The sequence below is a fragment of the Heptranchias perlo genome, chromosome 12, assembly GCF_035084215.1.
Source record: "Heptranchias perlo isolate sHepPer1 chromosome 12, sHepPer1.hap1, whole genome shotgun sequence".
NCBI classification, from domain to species: domain Eukaryota; kingdom Metazoa; phylum Chordata; class Chondrichthyes; order Hexanchiformes; family Hexanchidae; genus Heptranchias; species Heptranchias perlo.
The window spans coordinates 39666472-39680200 of NC_090336.1; the positions used below are offsets into that span (position 1 = coordinate 39666472).

General features: G+C 42.3%; 1 protein-coding gene across 4 annotated transcripts in view; it reads left to right on the forward strand.

Annotated features, from left to right (window-relative positions):
- The window catches only part of accs (1-aminocyclopropane-1-carboxylate synthase homolog (Arabidopsis)(non-functional)), a 65963-nt gene extending 55303 nt beyond the window's left edge, over positions 1-10660 (forward strand). For 3 of the 4 annotated variants that reach the window (XM_067994014.1, XM_067994013.1, XM_067994016.1), the window contains one exon: positions 4667-10660. In XM_067994014.1, the coding sequence (XP_067850115.1) occupies positions 4667-4947 (281 nt within the window). In that variant the 3' untranslated portion in view covers positions 4948-10660. The remainder of the gene's footprint in view (positions 1-4666) is intronic. The other variant, XM_067994015.1, reaches the window with a different exon arrangement.
- Positions 10661-13729: the final 3069 nt, after the last annotated feature.

Below are 13729 nucleotides of genomic sequence, written 5' to 3' on the forward strand. Positions count from 1 at the left end.
TAAAGAACTGGTTATCGAAGGTGAAGACATTGTGATCCAGGATGAAGCGGATGAGTTGTAGGATGGTGTCTGGAGATTGGCTGTTGTTGGTGTTGAGTATTGATGCTGTCGCAGCGATGCCGTCATCGTGGGGGATACTGGTGTAGAGTGCCGAGACGTCCATCATGGTGAGAAGTGTTCCTGGTTCAACTGGTCCGCGGGTACTGAGTTTTTGTAGGAAGTCTGTAGTATCGCGACAGAAGCTGGGGGGTTCCCTGTACGATGGGTTTCAGGATGCCCTCGATGTATCCAGAGAGGTTCTCACACAGGGTTCCGTTGCCTGATACGATAGGATGTCCGGGTGTGTTGGCTTTGTGTATCTTTGGGAGGCAGTAGACGTCTCCCACGCGGGGAGTACGTAGGATGAGAGTGCGTAGGATGCTTTGAAGGTCTGGATCAGTTTGTTGAGCTGGTGGGTGTGTTCTTTGGAATCGATAGCCAAGTTCCGCACCCATGAGGACGGCCTCAACCGGGATCTTAGGTTCATGTCACGCTACACGTAACCCCACCAGTGAACAAATGTTATCTGTTTTTAATATAACGGGTTATTTGCTGTCTTTTGTATGTTTCTGCCTCTTTTTTTTTGGTGGTTTGTATATTCGGTGGCCTTTCAGGTAACACCTCTCTGTCTGCACACTGTGGTTGCCTTGGCAACGGGCAGTTGGAAAGACTATCTGTAATCACCAGGAATTGTTCTGTGATTTATAAATGCGAAGGGTTCGAGGATTTCATTTCCACAACATTCACCTGAGGAAGGAGGAAGCCTCCGAAAGTTTGTGAATTTCAAATAAAATTGTTGGACTATAACTTGGTGTTGTAAAATTGTTTACAATTGTCAACCCCAGTCCATCACCGGCATCTCCACATCATATATATTATTAGGGAGGAGAAAAACTGATTAGAGTTCACTCTCCTGAAAGCAATATAATGACCTCCTGATGGAAAGTGCATGTGTATTGGATTAATTGTAAACAATTTTACAACACCAAGTTATAGTCCAGCAATTTTATTTTAAATTCACAAGCTTTCGGAGACTTCCTCCTTCCTCAGGTAAATGTTCAGGATCTCCTTGAAGCCTACGCATTTATACATATAGAACAATACATGGTGTTTACAGACTGCCCCTGCAACTGCCCGTTGCCAAGGCAATCACCGTGTTCAGACAGAGAGGTGTCACCTGCAGAACCCCCGAATACACATTCAACAAAAAAACAAACAGGGAAAAAAAACAGAGAAGAAAAACAGAGAGAGGCAGAAACATCCGGAAGGCAGAGAGAGCCAGCAAATGACCCATTATATAAAAAACAGATAACATTTGTTCGCTGGTGGGGTAACGTGTAGCGTGACATGAACCCAAGATCCCGGTTGAGGCCGTCCTCATGGGTGCGGAACTTGGCTATCAATTTCTGCTCGACGATTTTGCGTTGTCGTGTGTCTCGAAGGCCGCCTTGGAGTACGCTTACCCGAAGGTCGGTGGATGAATGTCCATGACTGCTGAAGTGTTCCCCGACTGGGAGGGAACCCTCCTGTTTGGCGATTGTTGCGCGGTGTCCGTTCATCCGTTGTCGCAGCGTCTGCATGGTCTCGCCAATGTACCATGCTCTGGGGCATCCTTTCCTGCAACGTATGAGGTAGACAACGTTGGCCGAGTCACAGGAGTATGAACCATGCACCTGGTGGGTGGTGTCCTCTCGTGTGATGGTGGTATCTGTGTCGATGATCTGGCATGTCTTGCAGAGGTTACCGTGGCAGGGTTGTGTGGCGTCGTGGACGCTGTTCTCTTGAAAGCTAGGTAATTTGCTGCGAACGATGGTCTGTTTGAGGTTGGGTGGCTGTTTAAAGGCGAGTAGTGGAGGTGTGGGGATGGCCATAGCGAGGTGTTTGTCCTCATTGATGACATGTTGAAGGCTGCGGAGAACATGGCGTAGTTTCTCCGCTCCGGGGAAGTACTGGACGACAAAGGGTACTCTGTTGGTTGCGTCCCGTGTTAGTCTCCTAAGGAAGTCTATGCGATTTTTTGCTGTGGCCCGTCGGAACTGTCGATCGATGAGTCGAGCGTCATATCCCGTTCTTACTAGGGCGTCTTTCAGCGTCTGTAGGTGTCCATCGCGTTCCTCCTCGTCTGAGCAGACCCTGTGTATTCGCAGGGCCTGTCCATAGGGGATGGCCTCTTTGACGTGGTTAGGGTGGAAGCTGGAAAAGTGGAGCATCGTGAGGTTGTCCGTGGGCTTGCGGTAGAGTGAGGTGCTGAGGTGCCCGTCTTTGATGGAGATTCGTGTGTCCAAGAAAGAAACTGATTCTGAGGAGTAGTCCATGGTGAGCTTGATGGTGGGATGGAACTTGTTGATGTTATCGTGTAGTCTCTTTAGTGATTCCTTGCCGTGGGTCCATAGAAAGAAAATGTCGTCGATGTATCTGGTGTATAGTGTTGGTTGGAGGTCTTGTGCAGTGAAGAAGTCCTGCTCGAACTTGTGCATGAAAATGTTGGCGTATTGGGGTGCGAATTTGGTCCCCATGGCTGTTCCGTGTGTTTGGGTAAAGAACTGGTTATCGAAGGTGAAGACATTGTGATCCAGGATGAAGCGGATGAGTTGTAGGATGGCTTCCGGAGATTGGCTGTTGTTGGTGTTGAGTATTGATGCTGTCGCAGCGATGCCGTCATCGTGGGGGATACTGGTGTATAGTGCCGAGACGTCCATCGTGGTGAGAAGTGTTCCTGGTTCAACTGGTCCGTGGGTACTGAGTTTTTGTAGGAAGTCTGTAGTGTCGCGACAGAAGCTGGGGGTTCCCTGTACGATGGGTTTCAGGATGCCCTCGATGTATCCAGAGAGGTTCTCACACAGGGTTCCGTTGCCTGATACGATGGGACGTCCGGGTGTGTTGGCTTTGTGTATCTTTGGGAGGCAGTAGAAGTCTCCCACGCGGGGATTACGTGGGATGAGAGTGCGTAGGATGCTTTGAAGGTCTGGATCGAAGGTCTTGATCAGTTTGTTGAGCTGGTGGGTGTGTTCTTTGGTCGGATCTGCGGGTAACCGTCTGTAGTGTTCCTGGTTGTCCAGTTGTCGGTATGCTTCTTTGCAATAGTCTGTTCTGTTCTGTATGACTATGGCTCCTCCTTTGTCCGCTGGTTTGATGACGATGTTGCGGTTGGTCTTGAGAGCGTTGATGGCGTTGCGTTGTGCTCGGGTGACATTCTGGACTGTCTTCTGAGTGCGGCTGATGAATCTGGCATTGACGCATTTCCTGACAGCTTGAGCATACATGTCCAGCTGAGGGCAGCGACCCTCCGGAGGAGTCCAGTTTGACTCTTTCCTCTTCGGTTGCTGTACCGCGGATCCCTCTGTCTGCTGTTCCGGATCGTCGATTGTCTCATTGGGTTCGCTGCTGAAATCTTGGGGTTTGTGGTAGAATTCCCGGAGCCTCATTCTCCTGATGAATTCCTCTGTGTCCGCCGCGAGACTAGTGGGGTCCATTTTGGTAGTGGGGCAGAAATTGAGCCCTCGGCTGAGAACTTCGATTTCGTCTGGTTGAAGGGTGTGGTCGGATAAATTGACAATAGACTTCCCTGTGGTTGCAACCGTGGTACCAGGGGAAGCTTGGTCGTTGCTGGTGGTGATGCCGAGTTTCTCAAGCTTCCTGCTCTTGGTTTTCATGTAGGCAGCGTAGTTCCGTTGCCTCGTCTGTTTGGTGGTATAACGTAGCTGGTCTGCTGTGTCCTGAGTACAGGTTGAGAGTATGGACTCTATCTTGGTTTCGAGGTTGTGGCGTCTGCTGTAGAGTTGGTGTATGAGATGGTTGCGGAGTGTGCGAGAGGTACGGCGGCAGAGTCTCTCAGCGTAATCCGAGTTGTATGTGGACTTGAGTGGGTTCGTGATCTGGAGTCCTTTCGGGATCTTGTCTGCTTTCTTGCAGCTCTGTAAAAACTTGATGTCTGTGTCTAAATGCGCGATCTTCTTGGATATCCTTTCCACTGTGAGCCGGCAGTTTGTGGTGTCGATGGTAGTCATGATGTGGAGATGCCGGTGATGGACTGGGGTTGACAATTGTAAACAATTTTACAACACCAAGTTATAGTAGTTATATTGGATTAAGGCAAGACTGTGTCAGATGCTCCCAACAGGAGAATAACCTTCGTATCTCACCTTTTGGGCACACATGTGAAAAATAGCCACTTGGATGACATACCAGAAGAACTGTAGCCCAGCATATGAGTCTGTGCCTTTGGGGGGGTAGCAATAGGGTGGGGTGGGGAAGAGAGAAAGAGAAATCTGAAATCTTTTGCAAGGATAGTGGAAATAATAGTTATGGTAAAAAAAAACCCTTTCTGGCAAAGAGCTGAACTACAACAAAATGTACAGGAAATAGTCTATTTTTGCAGGGGAGGTTAAAATTATTACAAGGCACATTATGTTGTTAAAAGACATGATTGCTGACAAAGTTCCATTATGGCTTAGTTGGTGTCAACCTCAGACTTCAAAGGAGATTCACAATAATCTTGCTTAGTCTGCATTTTTATGTAGTAAGTAGCTCAATGGTTGTGTTTGAAAGTAGTTTATTTTTTATTTTGATGAGCTTCATTAATTGTTGCTTCCATAAATAACTTGAGATTTCATCTTGTTTTGCTTAGGAATGCATAGGCTTAGGAAAGTTCTAGAAGAGCAAGATTCAGAAATCCAGTCTATTGAAAAAGGGCCCAATTCTGATTCTGAGAATACAACTAAGACAGCTGAGGATGTCACAGAAGTTGGTGTTCAGCCAGCTCCACCAGATCCTGCTCTTGATGGTCTAATTGGACTTTTACGTCAACAGATCCGATCAACTGACTGGTTACAGAGAAACACAGCAGAACAGTTTGCTCAAGAGAATCCAGAAGTGTATGAAGTTTTCTGCAAGCTTGCAGAGAAATAATCTGTCCTTGCAATTTTAGAAAATGCTTTAATTGGAATGTGTTGGTGATTATTTTCAAGTTTGCAAGATGCTTGTAGGTTATTTCACACTATACCACACTTACTGATTGGTTGGAAACATGTCTTAACACTGAAATGGTACTATATAACACTGCTGATATTTTTATTTTACTACCTGTCTCTAGTTTTAGTGTGCACTCAGCCAACCTCCCCATTTAAAGAAAATTAATTTTTGACTGTAACCAAGTCTTCTTGTCTTACCATGTGATGCATTCAAGAGTTCCTCCTTCACAAGACTACAGTATTGTCAAAACTTGCAATTTCATTAATTGATTTTGAATTGGAATAGAAGTGACATGAGAGATGGAGGAAAAGAAACTATATATCTCTGACCTTCTATCCCTGTAAATCACGCACATTAAAACGATAGTGCAAAACACATCAATTAAAATCCTGAGTGTTAGCAGTGCTTTGAGTAATTAGGAGGCAGGGTAGTGGGATATCGGGTTTTCTGTGGAAAACAAACCCGACATATTCTGCTGCTGCCCTCGCTTATTTTTATGTCCACTTAATGATTGAAAACAAGACACTTTTTTTCTTCCAACAGAAAATGAATTGATCTTAAAGTACATCTTAGTACTGTCATCCATTTACAAACTAAGTCCCTGGTGAGGTCTTCGAACCACGTTATGCTAAATCGTAGGGAACTGCAGTTCATAAAATTGATTCTAATTCACCAACACGATGATAAGAAGGAAGATTCTCTATCCTGTAGTGCTTTTTGAGTAGGATGTTATCACTGATCATCTCTACACCTATAGAATGCAAGAACCTTTCTGTTTTTTTTCTTTTTATTCCTTTTTGTAAGATTCAAACTACTGTGGAGAGTTGTGGGGCACGGATGCAGAGCGATCTGACCATTCTAATGTCTGGGTCCTGAAGTATCACAGGAAATGGGAGCGAATGTTCCCCTCCCCCTCGCCACCCCTCCACCCCATATTACAAGCCAGTGTTCTATCCACCAAGACACACAAAGACCAGGTGCAGCGTTCACTGTCGTGGGTTCTATCTTATTAAAAGGACAAGGTGAATATTTGCCCGGAGACGAAAGCTATGGGTTCAGTTCTTAATTGTTATATTTCTAAAATTGACCTCATTTACAGAGCAGCTCATCCGTAGAGCTCCAGATTAATTATTTTCAGTGTCAACAAATCATCTATATGTTAGAAGTTGTCAAAAAAATTGTATCTGCAAAGAGTGGGGGAGGAGAGAGTAGAGTCTGGGTGGCACAGTGATTGAGATCACTCTATGTTATGATCACTGTATGTCTCTTGTGGATTCCCCACTTCCCTCATTCCACCATTGGCAGCCTTGCTTTCAGCCATCTAGGCCCTAAGTTCTGGAATTCCCTCCCTAAACCTCTCCGCATCTCCACCTCTCTCCTCCTTTTAAGATGTTCCTTAAAATCTTCCTCTTCAACCAAGCTTTTAGTCATGCATCACATCAGCCCCTTGGCTCGCTGTCAATTTTTGTCTGATAACGCTCCTCTGAAGCGTCTTGGGACGTTTTACTATGTTAAAGGCGCTATATAAATGCAGGTTATATTAGTGACATTGGGAGCAGAATGTGAAGATTTCCTCTAATTGTCAACCTAGATCTGCTATTCTAATCATATTGTAAACATGTTCTTTTATAATGCATTTACAATTTCACTAAATAAAGCAAACATAGGAAATCTCCCCACTATGTTTCTGAAAATACTAACACACAGCAATCCGAGGAAATCTTCCAACTGCTGCTTCATTCCGTTATTTGGGCTGGATTGAAACCGAGCTCACTATGTGAAGGTCCCTTCTCTTTGCTAACTGTCGGGATTCTAAATGAAATGGAAACTCTCAATTCAATTCCTGATGGGCATGGGTAAAGTACTAAACTGCCACTGATTTGCCACTACAGTATTTGGCAATCTCGCTCCGAGAGGCCACAAAATGATTGAGATGAGAAGAAGAAAATGTGCTAATGTAGTAAGAGCTATTTCAAGCTCAGCAGTTGAGGCACAGAGGAGGAAGCTTTACTGTGAATCTGATCTGTGTCATTACCTAATTTGGCAATGTTTGACGCTGATACTGGTATTTAATGTGAAAACACGTTCCATTCCCCAGCTCTGACTTCCCTCATCTTGATGAGAAAAAATTAGTGGCAAAATGTTAATTTCACTTTTTTTAATAAACATCTGCCACCCCTGTGGTTGTTGGTACTGGAGAATCCACTGCAGTACTATTCTGTAGGCTGTAATACTGAAGAATCCAGTTCTGTTAATTTGTACGGGCTAAAGATAAGCTAAATTCAATAGTTGTGAAGGATGTGACTTTGATAGGTTTCGTTTCAGGTTTTTAAAAAGGCTGTTGGGATAGGGCAGGCTGCTTTCTATTCAATGCTTCTCATGACTACTTAGGAGTTGCAGTTGATTTATTAATTGAATTGTCACTTAGTGAAGACCGAAGAGGGATATGCTCTTGAGGGCAACAAAGAGGTGCTTTCTAATCCCACCAAATATAAAGTAGTTCCTTTTCTAGTGTACATGGCTTTCAATGTAATGAGTATTTAGAAGGATGGAAATAGTGAAGCTGAACACAGCAGAAATTGGAGTAAAAATAACAAATTCTGCAGCAGACCAATCAGCACTTGAAAGAAAAAAAGACAGGTTAAAGTTTCGGGTGTAGCCCTCCATCAGAATTGAATGTAGTTCTGACAATTCTGAAACATTAACCTATCTTTCTTAATTGCCTTTTCTTATAAAATCTATAACAAAAGTGCCACCTTTTTAGAGCGGCACAACTTGTAGAAAACAAAATTATAAAAAACAAGGAAACTTATCAAATTAAATAATAATACTTTCACCCGTGTCCAGTATGCCCTCCAGACCCTGCAGTGCCCACCAGTCGCAGAAGGCATACCGGCGGACACTGCGTGCTCCTTCTCCAAGGCCACCCGGGCGCAGACAAGGCCGCGGAAGAGAGGCAGGCAGAGCAACCACCCCCACCAGGCCGCATCCAACCTGGACCTGTGGATGGCCACCTTGGCCAGGCCCAGGAGCAGACCCATCAGTAGGTCCTCTGATTTGCCCGCACCCCCCTCCACACCAGGTGGCCAAAGATCAGGAACGCGGGACTGAAGTGGAGCTCACTCTTAATTGCTGATTGCCCATTTTTAGCATCTTCTGTTTTCATTTAAAATTTCTGGTGTTTGTGGTTTTTGTTTTTTTAATCTGTGCAGCAGGATCTAGACCTGCTTTTCAAGGAAGCAGGTAAACAGCAACTTTGTCTGGAGATTTGTTTAGCTCTGCTAGTCAAATGAAATTCCTGGTTTTATGATAAATTTGATAACGACCATGGAAAGCCGTCATCAATGAACAAGTCACGATAAGCAATGAAACCTGCCATTTAATTCACATGTGGGAAGGACTGTACATAACCAGTGACTGCCAGAAGCACGTTAGCTTCTCCCTGTCGTTCTCATGAGTGAAATAAAAGGCTGACTCCAGGTGTTTTAATTTTACGTGTGGCTTTCATTTGTTTTGAATGAAAGCAAATTGTTGAACAAGAAAAAGAACTGGCTTGGTGAAAGGCACAGTATGATTTGTAAAACTCTGCATTGTGAAGATCCTGCACTGCATTTCACCTAAATCATAGGAAGATAGCGTTAGGTAATGGAGTGATCTGAACAGTGTGGAAAGATCCCTCCATCATTAAATTGAATGGACTCTCCCATAAATTTATGATTCAATTAATCACTTCTCGTTTGCTCGATTGAAATTGAATTTGCAGTTTGTTGGGTTGCGTGGGGATTTCATGGGCAATTTAAAGGCTAGTACAGTTGGTGATTGTGTTACGTCATAAGACGGTTTTTACTGCAGTAGAATTATGGTGCTTTTATATTTGAAAATGTTATTCATGTAGAACAATAAATACCACATTACTCTAATTTAAGATCTTATACATCCCATTTTATTTTTAATAATTTTTATTGCATTTTGTGCCAGATTTATATAGCTACCTACTTGTATACTTTTGAACAATTCTACATGTAGTACATAATTCATTTTGTAGAAGAAATTTAGGTTTTGTCATTTGAACGTGTACTGTTCCACGGGATTCTTTATTTGTGGAAGTGCTGTGCGTGAAATACCTTGAAGGATTTATTTAATAGCTGTAGTTGTTTATTTTGATTTTAAGTGTTGAAGGTAAAATTGATTTTAAACAACCTCAGTTGAAGGTTTGAACTTTTACATGGTCCACTGTTTAAATAACCTTTCTGAAATTGTTACAGCTATTGTCATAAACACCAAAGTTGTCTTTTTTTAACCAAAGTATTTTTTTGTGTTTAACTTAGGCAATAAAAGATTTAAGTAGAAAAGGTATGTTAACATCGTTGGCATAGACTCATCTGAAAGTCTTCACCAGAAACGTTATCCATCTTTTATCTTAGGAGATGTATAGTCCCAGCATTTTCAATTTTTATTACACATTTTGAGCATTTGTAGTTTCTTTTTCTTTTTCTCTAAATATTTAATTAGTCTCCGACTTAGGATTTATCATGGTTTAGTTAACAAAACTTGATAGTAAAGTCCAGTTCAGCGGATCTACTTCCTGTTGCATGGCACCTTCATAATTTGTCACATGACTTTTTCTAAATGTAACTTTTGTGGAGGGAGGGAACAATGTTTTGGAGGAATAACTTTTCACAATATATGGACTGATTTCTCTTGTATTATTACATGGCAGTGAGAGGTCTGAAGTTAGTTTCCTATGGATATTACATGATAGTGAGGTCTGAAGTCAGTTTTGTGAGAATACACGACAGTGCGAGGTCTCAAGTCAGTTTCATGTGAATATTACATGGCAGCGAGAGGTTTGAAGTCAGTTTTATGTGAACAAGTTTATGACAACATCCAGAGTGTCTTGATTTCACTAAAATGAAATGTGTGTCTTATCTATCCACTGATTTTGAAAATATGGCTATTGACTTCTTGTTGTCCAGGAAGAATGAGAAGTGGCTTGTTATTTGAAACGGAATTTTTTTTAAAAGAAAAATGCAAAATTTTTTTGAATCAAATATAACTCATTATTGAGAAGCATTTCTCATCATACTCTAAAACATTAAACTGACAGCATGTGAAAACATTATCTCCCTGCTTATTTCACACTAAGCAATGAACATTGATCAAATTACTGGTACGGTACTAAACGTACTACAGAGGACAGAAGTGTGGTTTTTTAAAATTAAAGTCTTGGTCTATCTTTAATTTTACTTTCTTCCACTAATGTATAACGTAATTCAAGTGGCTGTCATTAACAGAGACACAAACATGATGTGTCATTTGTCATTAAAATCTTGGCACAACTACTAGGTCCCCGTGTGGCCTATCTACCTTAGAGCTAATGTATGTAGCTGTGAAGTGAAGTTTAATTGTCCGTCTATGTGTTGTGAACCCTGTTGGGGGAGGGAAGGCGAATGTATTTCATATAAAATGTATTACACCCAATGCTGTATAATAATGATTCAATATGATATATATGAATATAGATTGACAGTGCAACCTATTTGAAACATGTCACTTTTAAATGTAATCATTACTATAAAATTATTAGTTTTTTTTTATTTTGTACTCTGTATCCATATGTCTAGTAAAATTACAAGTTACTGCCACTTAAGCATTTTACTTTGACTCTGCATTCTGTTTAACTGTGTCCAAGTAACTGGTCTCACTCAACATTCACACTCCTGATCGTTTTGCAGCAGGTGTCAATGGACAGTGAGCAGGAGTGGGTATCCTAGCAGATTCCCTTCCCTGCTCACCCACCCAAGGGTGATAAAACTGACTGTGACACTGTTCTTGACAACATTGCTGAAATGATAATTCAGCACAGACTGAGGAATCAAAATCTTGGACCTTTTGGTCTATATGACTCGGTTGCAAATTGCATTTACTAACTGACTTAAATCACCAACTCAGTTGAGTGAGGCCTGAAGCTGTACTTCGCCCATCTTACTTTGTTGCCTATAAATGTGAATCTGCACATGCAATATCGTTTATGACAGGTATGAAATTCTTCAGTTTTCTCTTTGTCACTTGGTCCTGTTCGGCACAGTACCACTCTAAACCAGACACTATTGACATGCAAGAGCAACATAGGGACAACTTCCCTTCATTTATTCCCCTTATTCAACAGTTTAGCTGAAATCAGCCATGCTGTACCATTGGGAATTGAATCTGTGCCCCACTGCTCTGTGTTACAGCACATTAGTACTGCCCTCTACAAAAGCATTTTTCATGCTGCTTAAGAAAAATTATCGATTTATTAGGATGATTCCTGCTCGAGGCACTGACATTTTTATACACTTTGGTGCAATTATTTAATATTAGTTTGGACACTGAAGTATCTCGATTTAATATAAGTGTCATTCTTTAAAGCACATTAAAAACTGCATTATTAGTTGTAAAATCAATTCTCACAATCCACATCCCAGGGGTAAATTCAGTAAATTAACATCAGGAATTCTTAAACATTTGTGACTTCACCTTTCTAAACACTAACACTTCCCATCTTGCCACTTTCAGTTCTTTTTGTCATCCTCTGTATTTGTAAGGTTGAGTGGAAATGTTCTGAGACATCACCACATCCATCTGCATCCCTCCACTCTAGAATTATTTCAGTTCAACATTTGGAGTCTTGATAGTGGTTTTTTTTTGAGGGGAGAGTTTCCCAACCACTTTTCTCTTTTGAAGATGTCTGCTTTTCACTGGGGTATTGTTTCTTGGTGCTGAGATAAAGTTCCATTGGTGCCAGGTGCTAGGTTACAGTTTCATTGGTGCCAAGTGGTGGGGTACAGTTCCATTGGTGCCAGGTCCTGTGGTACAGTCTCATTGGTGCCAAATGCAGGGGTATAGTTCCATTGGTGCCATGTGCTGGGATATGGTCCCATTGTTGCCAAGTGCTGGGATACAGTTCCATTGGTGCCAAATGCTGAGGTACAGTTCCATTGGTGCCAGGTGCTAGGATTTGGTCCCATTGGTGCCAGGTGCTGGGATACAGTTCCATTAGTGCTAGATGCTGGGTACAGTTCCATTGGTGCCAGGTGCTGGGACATAGTCCCATTGGTGCCAAGTGCTGGGGTACAGTTCCATTGGTGCCAAGTGCCGGAGTACAGTTCCATTGGTGCTGAGGTACAATTCCATTGGTGCCAGTTGCTGGGATATGGTCGCATTGTTGCCAGGTGCTGGGATACAGTTCCAGTGGTGCCAAGTGCTGAGGTACAGTTCCATTGGTGCCACGTGCTGGGGTACAGTTCCATTGGTGGAGGTACAGGTCCATTGGTGCCAGGTGTTGGGATACGGTCCCATTGGTGCCAGGTGCTGGGATACAGTTCCATTGGTGCCAGGCACTGGGGCACAGTTCCATTGGTGCCAGGTGCTGGGGTACAGTCCAATTGGTGCCAAGTGCTGGGGGACAGTTCCATTGGTAGCAGGTGATGGGGGACAGTTCCATTGGTGCCAGATGTTCCCTAGTACCTCAGCCGGTTGGCCGTTCAAGTGTGCTTCCAGGCAATGAGTGTGGGCAGGTAATGTGGCATCATGTCTGAACCCAACCCTGTCCTCACTAGATGTCTCCAAGCTCCAGTAGGAGTCACTGAATAGCATTTAGAAACAAGAATCTTGGCTAATCCTCTAGCCAAGAGGCCAATTTCAGCATCCATAGTTTGCCGACATTATAGCAGTGATAGTACTTCAAAAAAATGTGAGGTGTTTTGCAATTTTCCTCAGATATGATAAGGTGCTACATAAATCTAAGTCTCCTTAATCTCTAATACCTGTATTTCATATTTTGTCTTTTGGAGCTAAAATTCACAAAAAAAATGCATGTATCTAAAACTGCTGTTAGGGTCATATGATGTGTGAACCTTAAATATTTTTGCACCTTTACTGTGATTTTTTTTTCTTGCAATGTGTAACTTGTGCAATAGGTTGAAGAGTTTAGAAAATTATACGAGGGTGATCACCATAAATGAAGACACCGCACATGTGGTATAATTAGGCCATTGCATATGGTATTTGTCCCACGTGTGACTAAGTATTACAGTAAGTAGGTATTGTAGATATTGCTGAGGAGTACAATATTCAATGGCTTACCATTGAGTATCCTGGATTCAATATAAGTAAAAAGGATTTAATATAAGTAAAAGAATGGAAAAAATAATGAGACTTAAGATAAACAAATCTCCAGGACCTGATGGTTTCCACCCCAGAGTATTAAATAGGTGAGGAAATTGCAGATGCATTAGTCATAATGTTCTAAAGCTCTGTTGATTTGGGAATTATGCCATTGGATTAGAAAATTATCATTCCATTATTTAAAGAAGGGAGGGAGAGGGAAACCAGCTAACTAAAGATCTGCCAGTCTACCATCAGTTGTGGGGAAGTTACTGGTATCTGTCATCAGGGACAGAGTGATTGAGAACTTGGACAAGTATGAGCTGATCAGAGTCAGCATGGATTTGTGAAGGGTAAATCATGTCGAACTAATCTAGTTGAATTTTTTGAGGTGGTCACTAACATGGTGTATAGGGGAGTTTCTATGGATGTTATCTATATGGTCTTTCAGAAGATATTCGACAAGGTTCCTCGAGATTATTAGCAAAAATGGAAGCGTATAGAAATGGATGCAACCTTGCAACATGGGTTGGAAATTGGTTGGGAGGTAGGAGACAGAGAGTGTGGACAA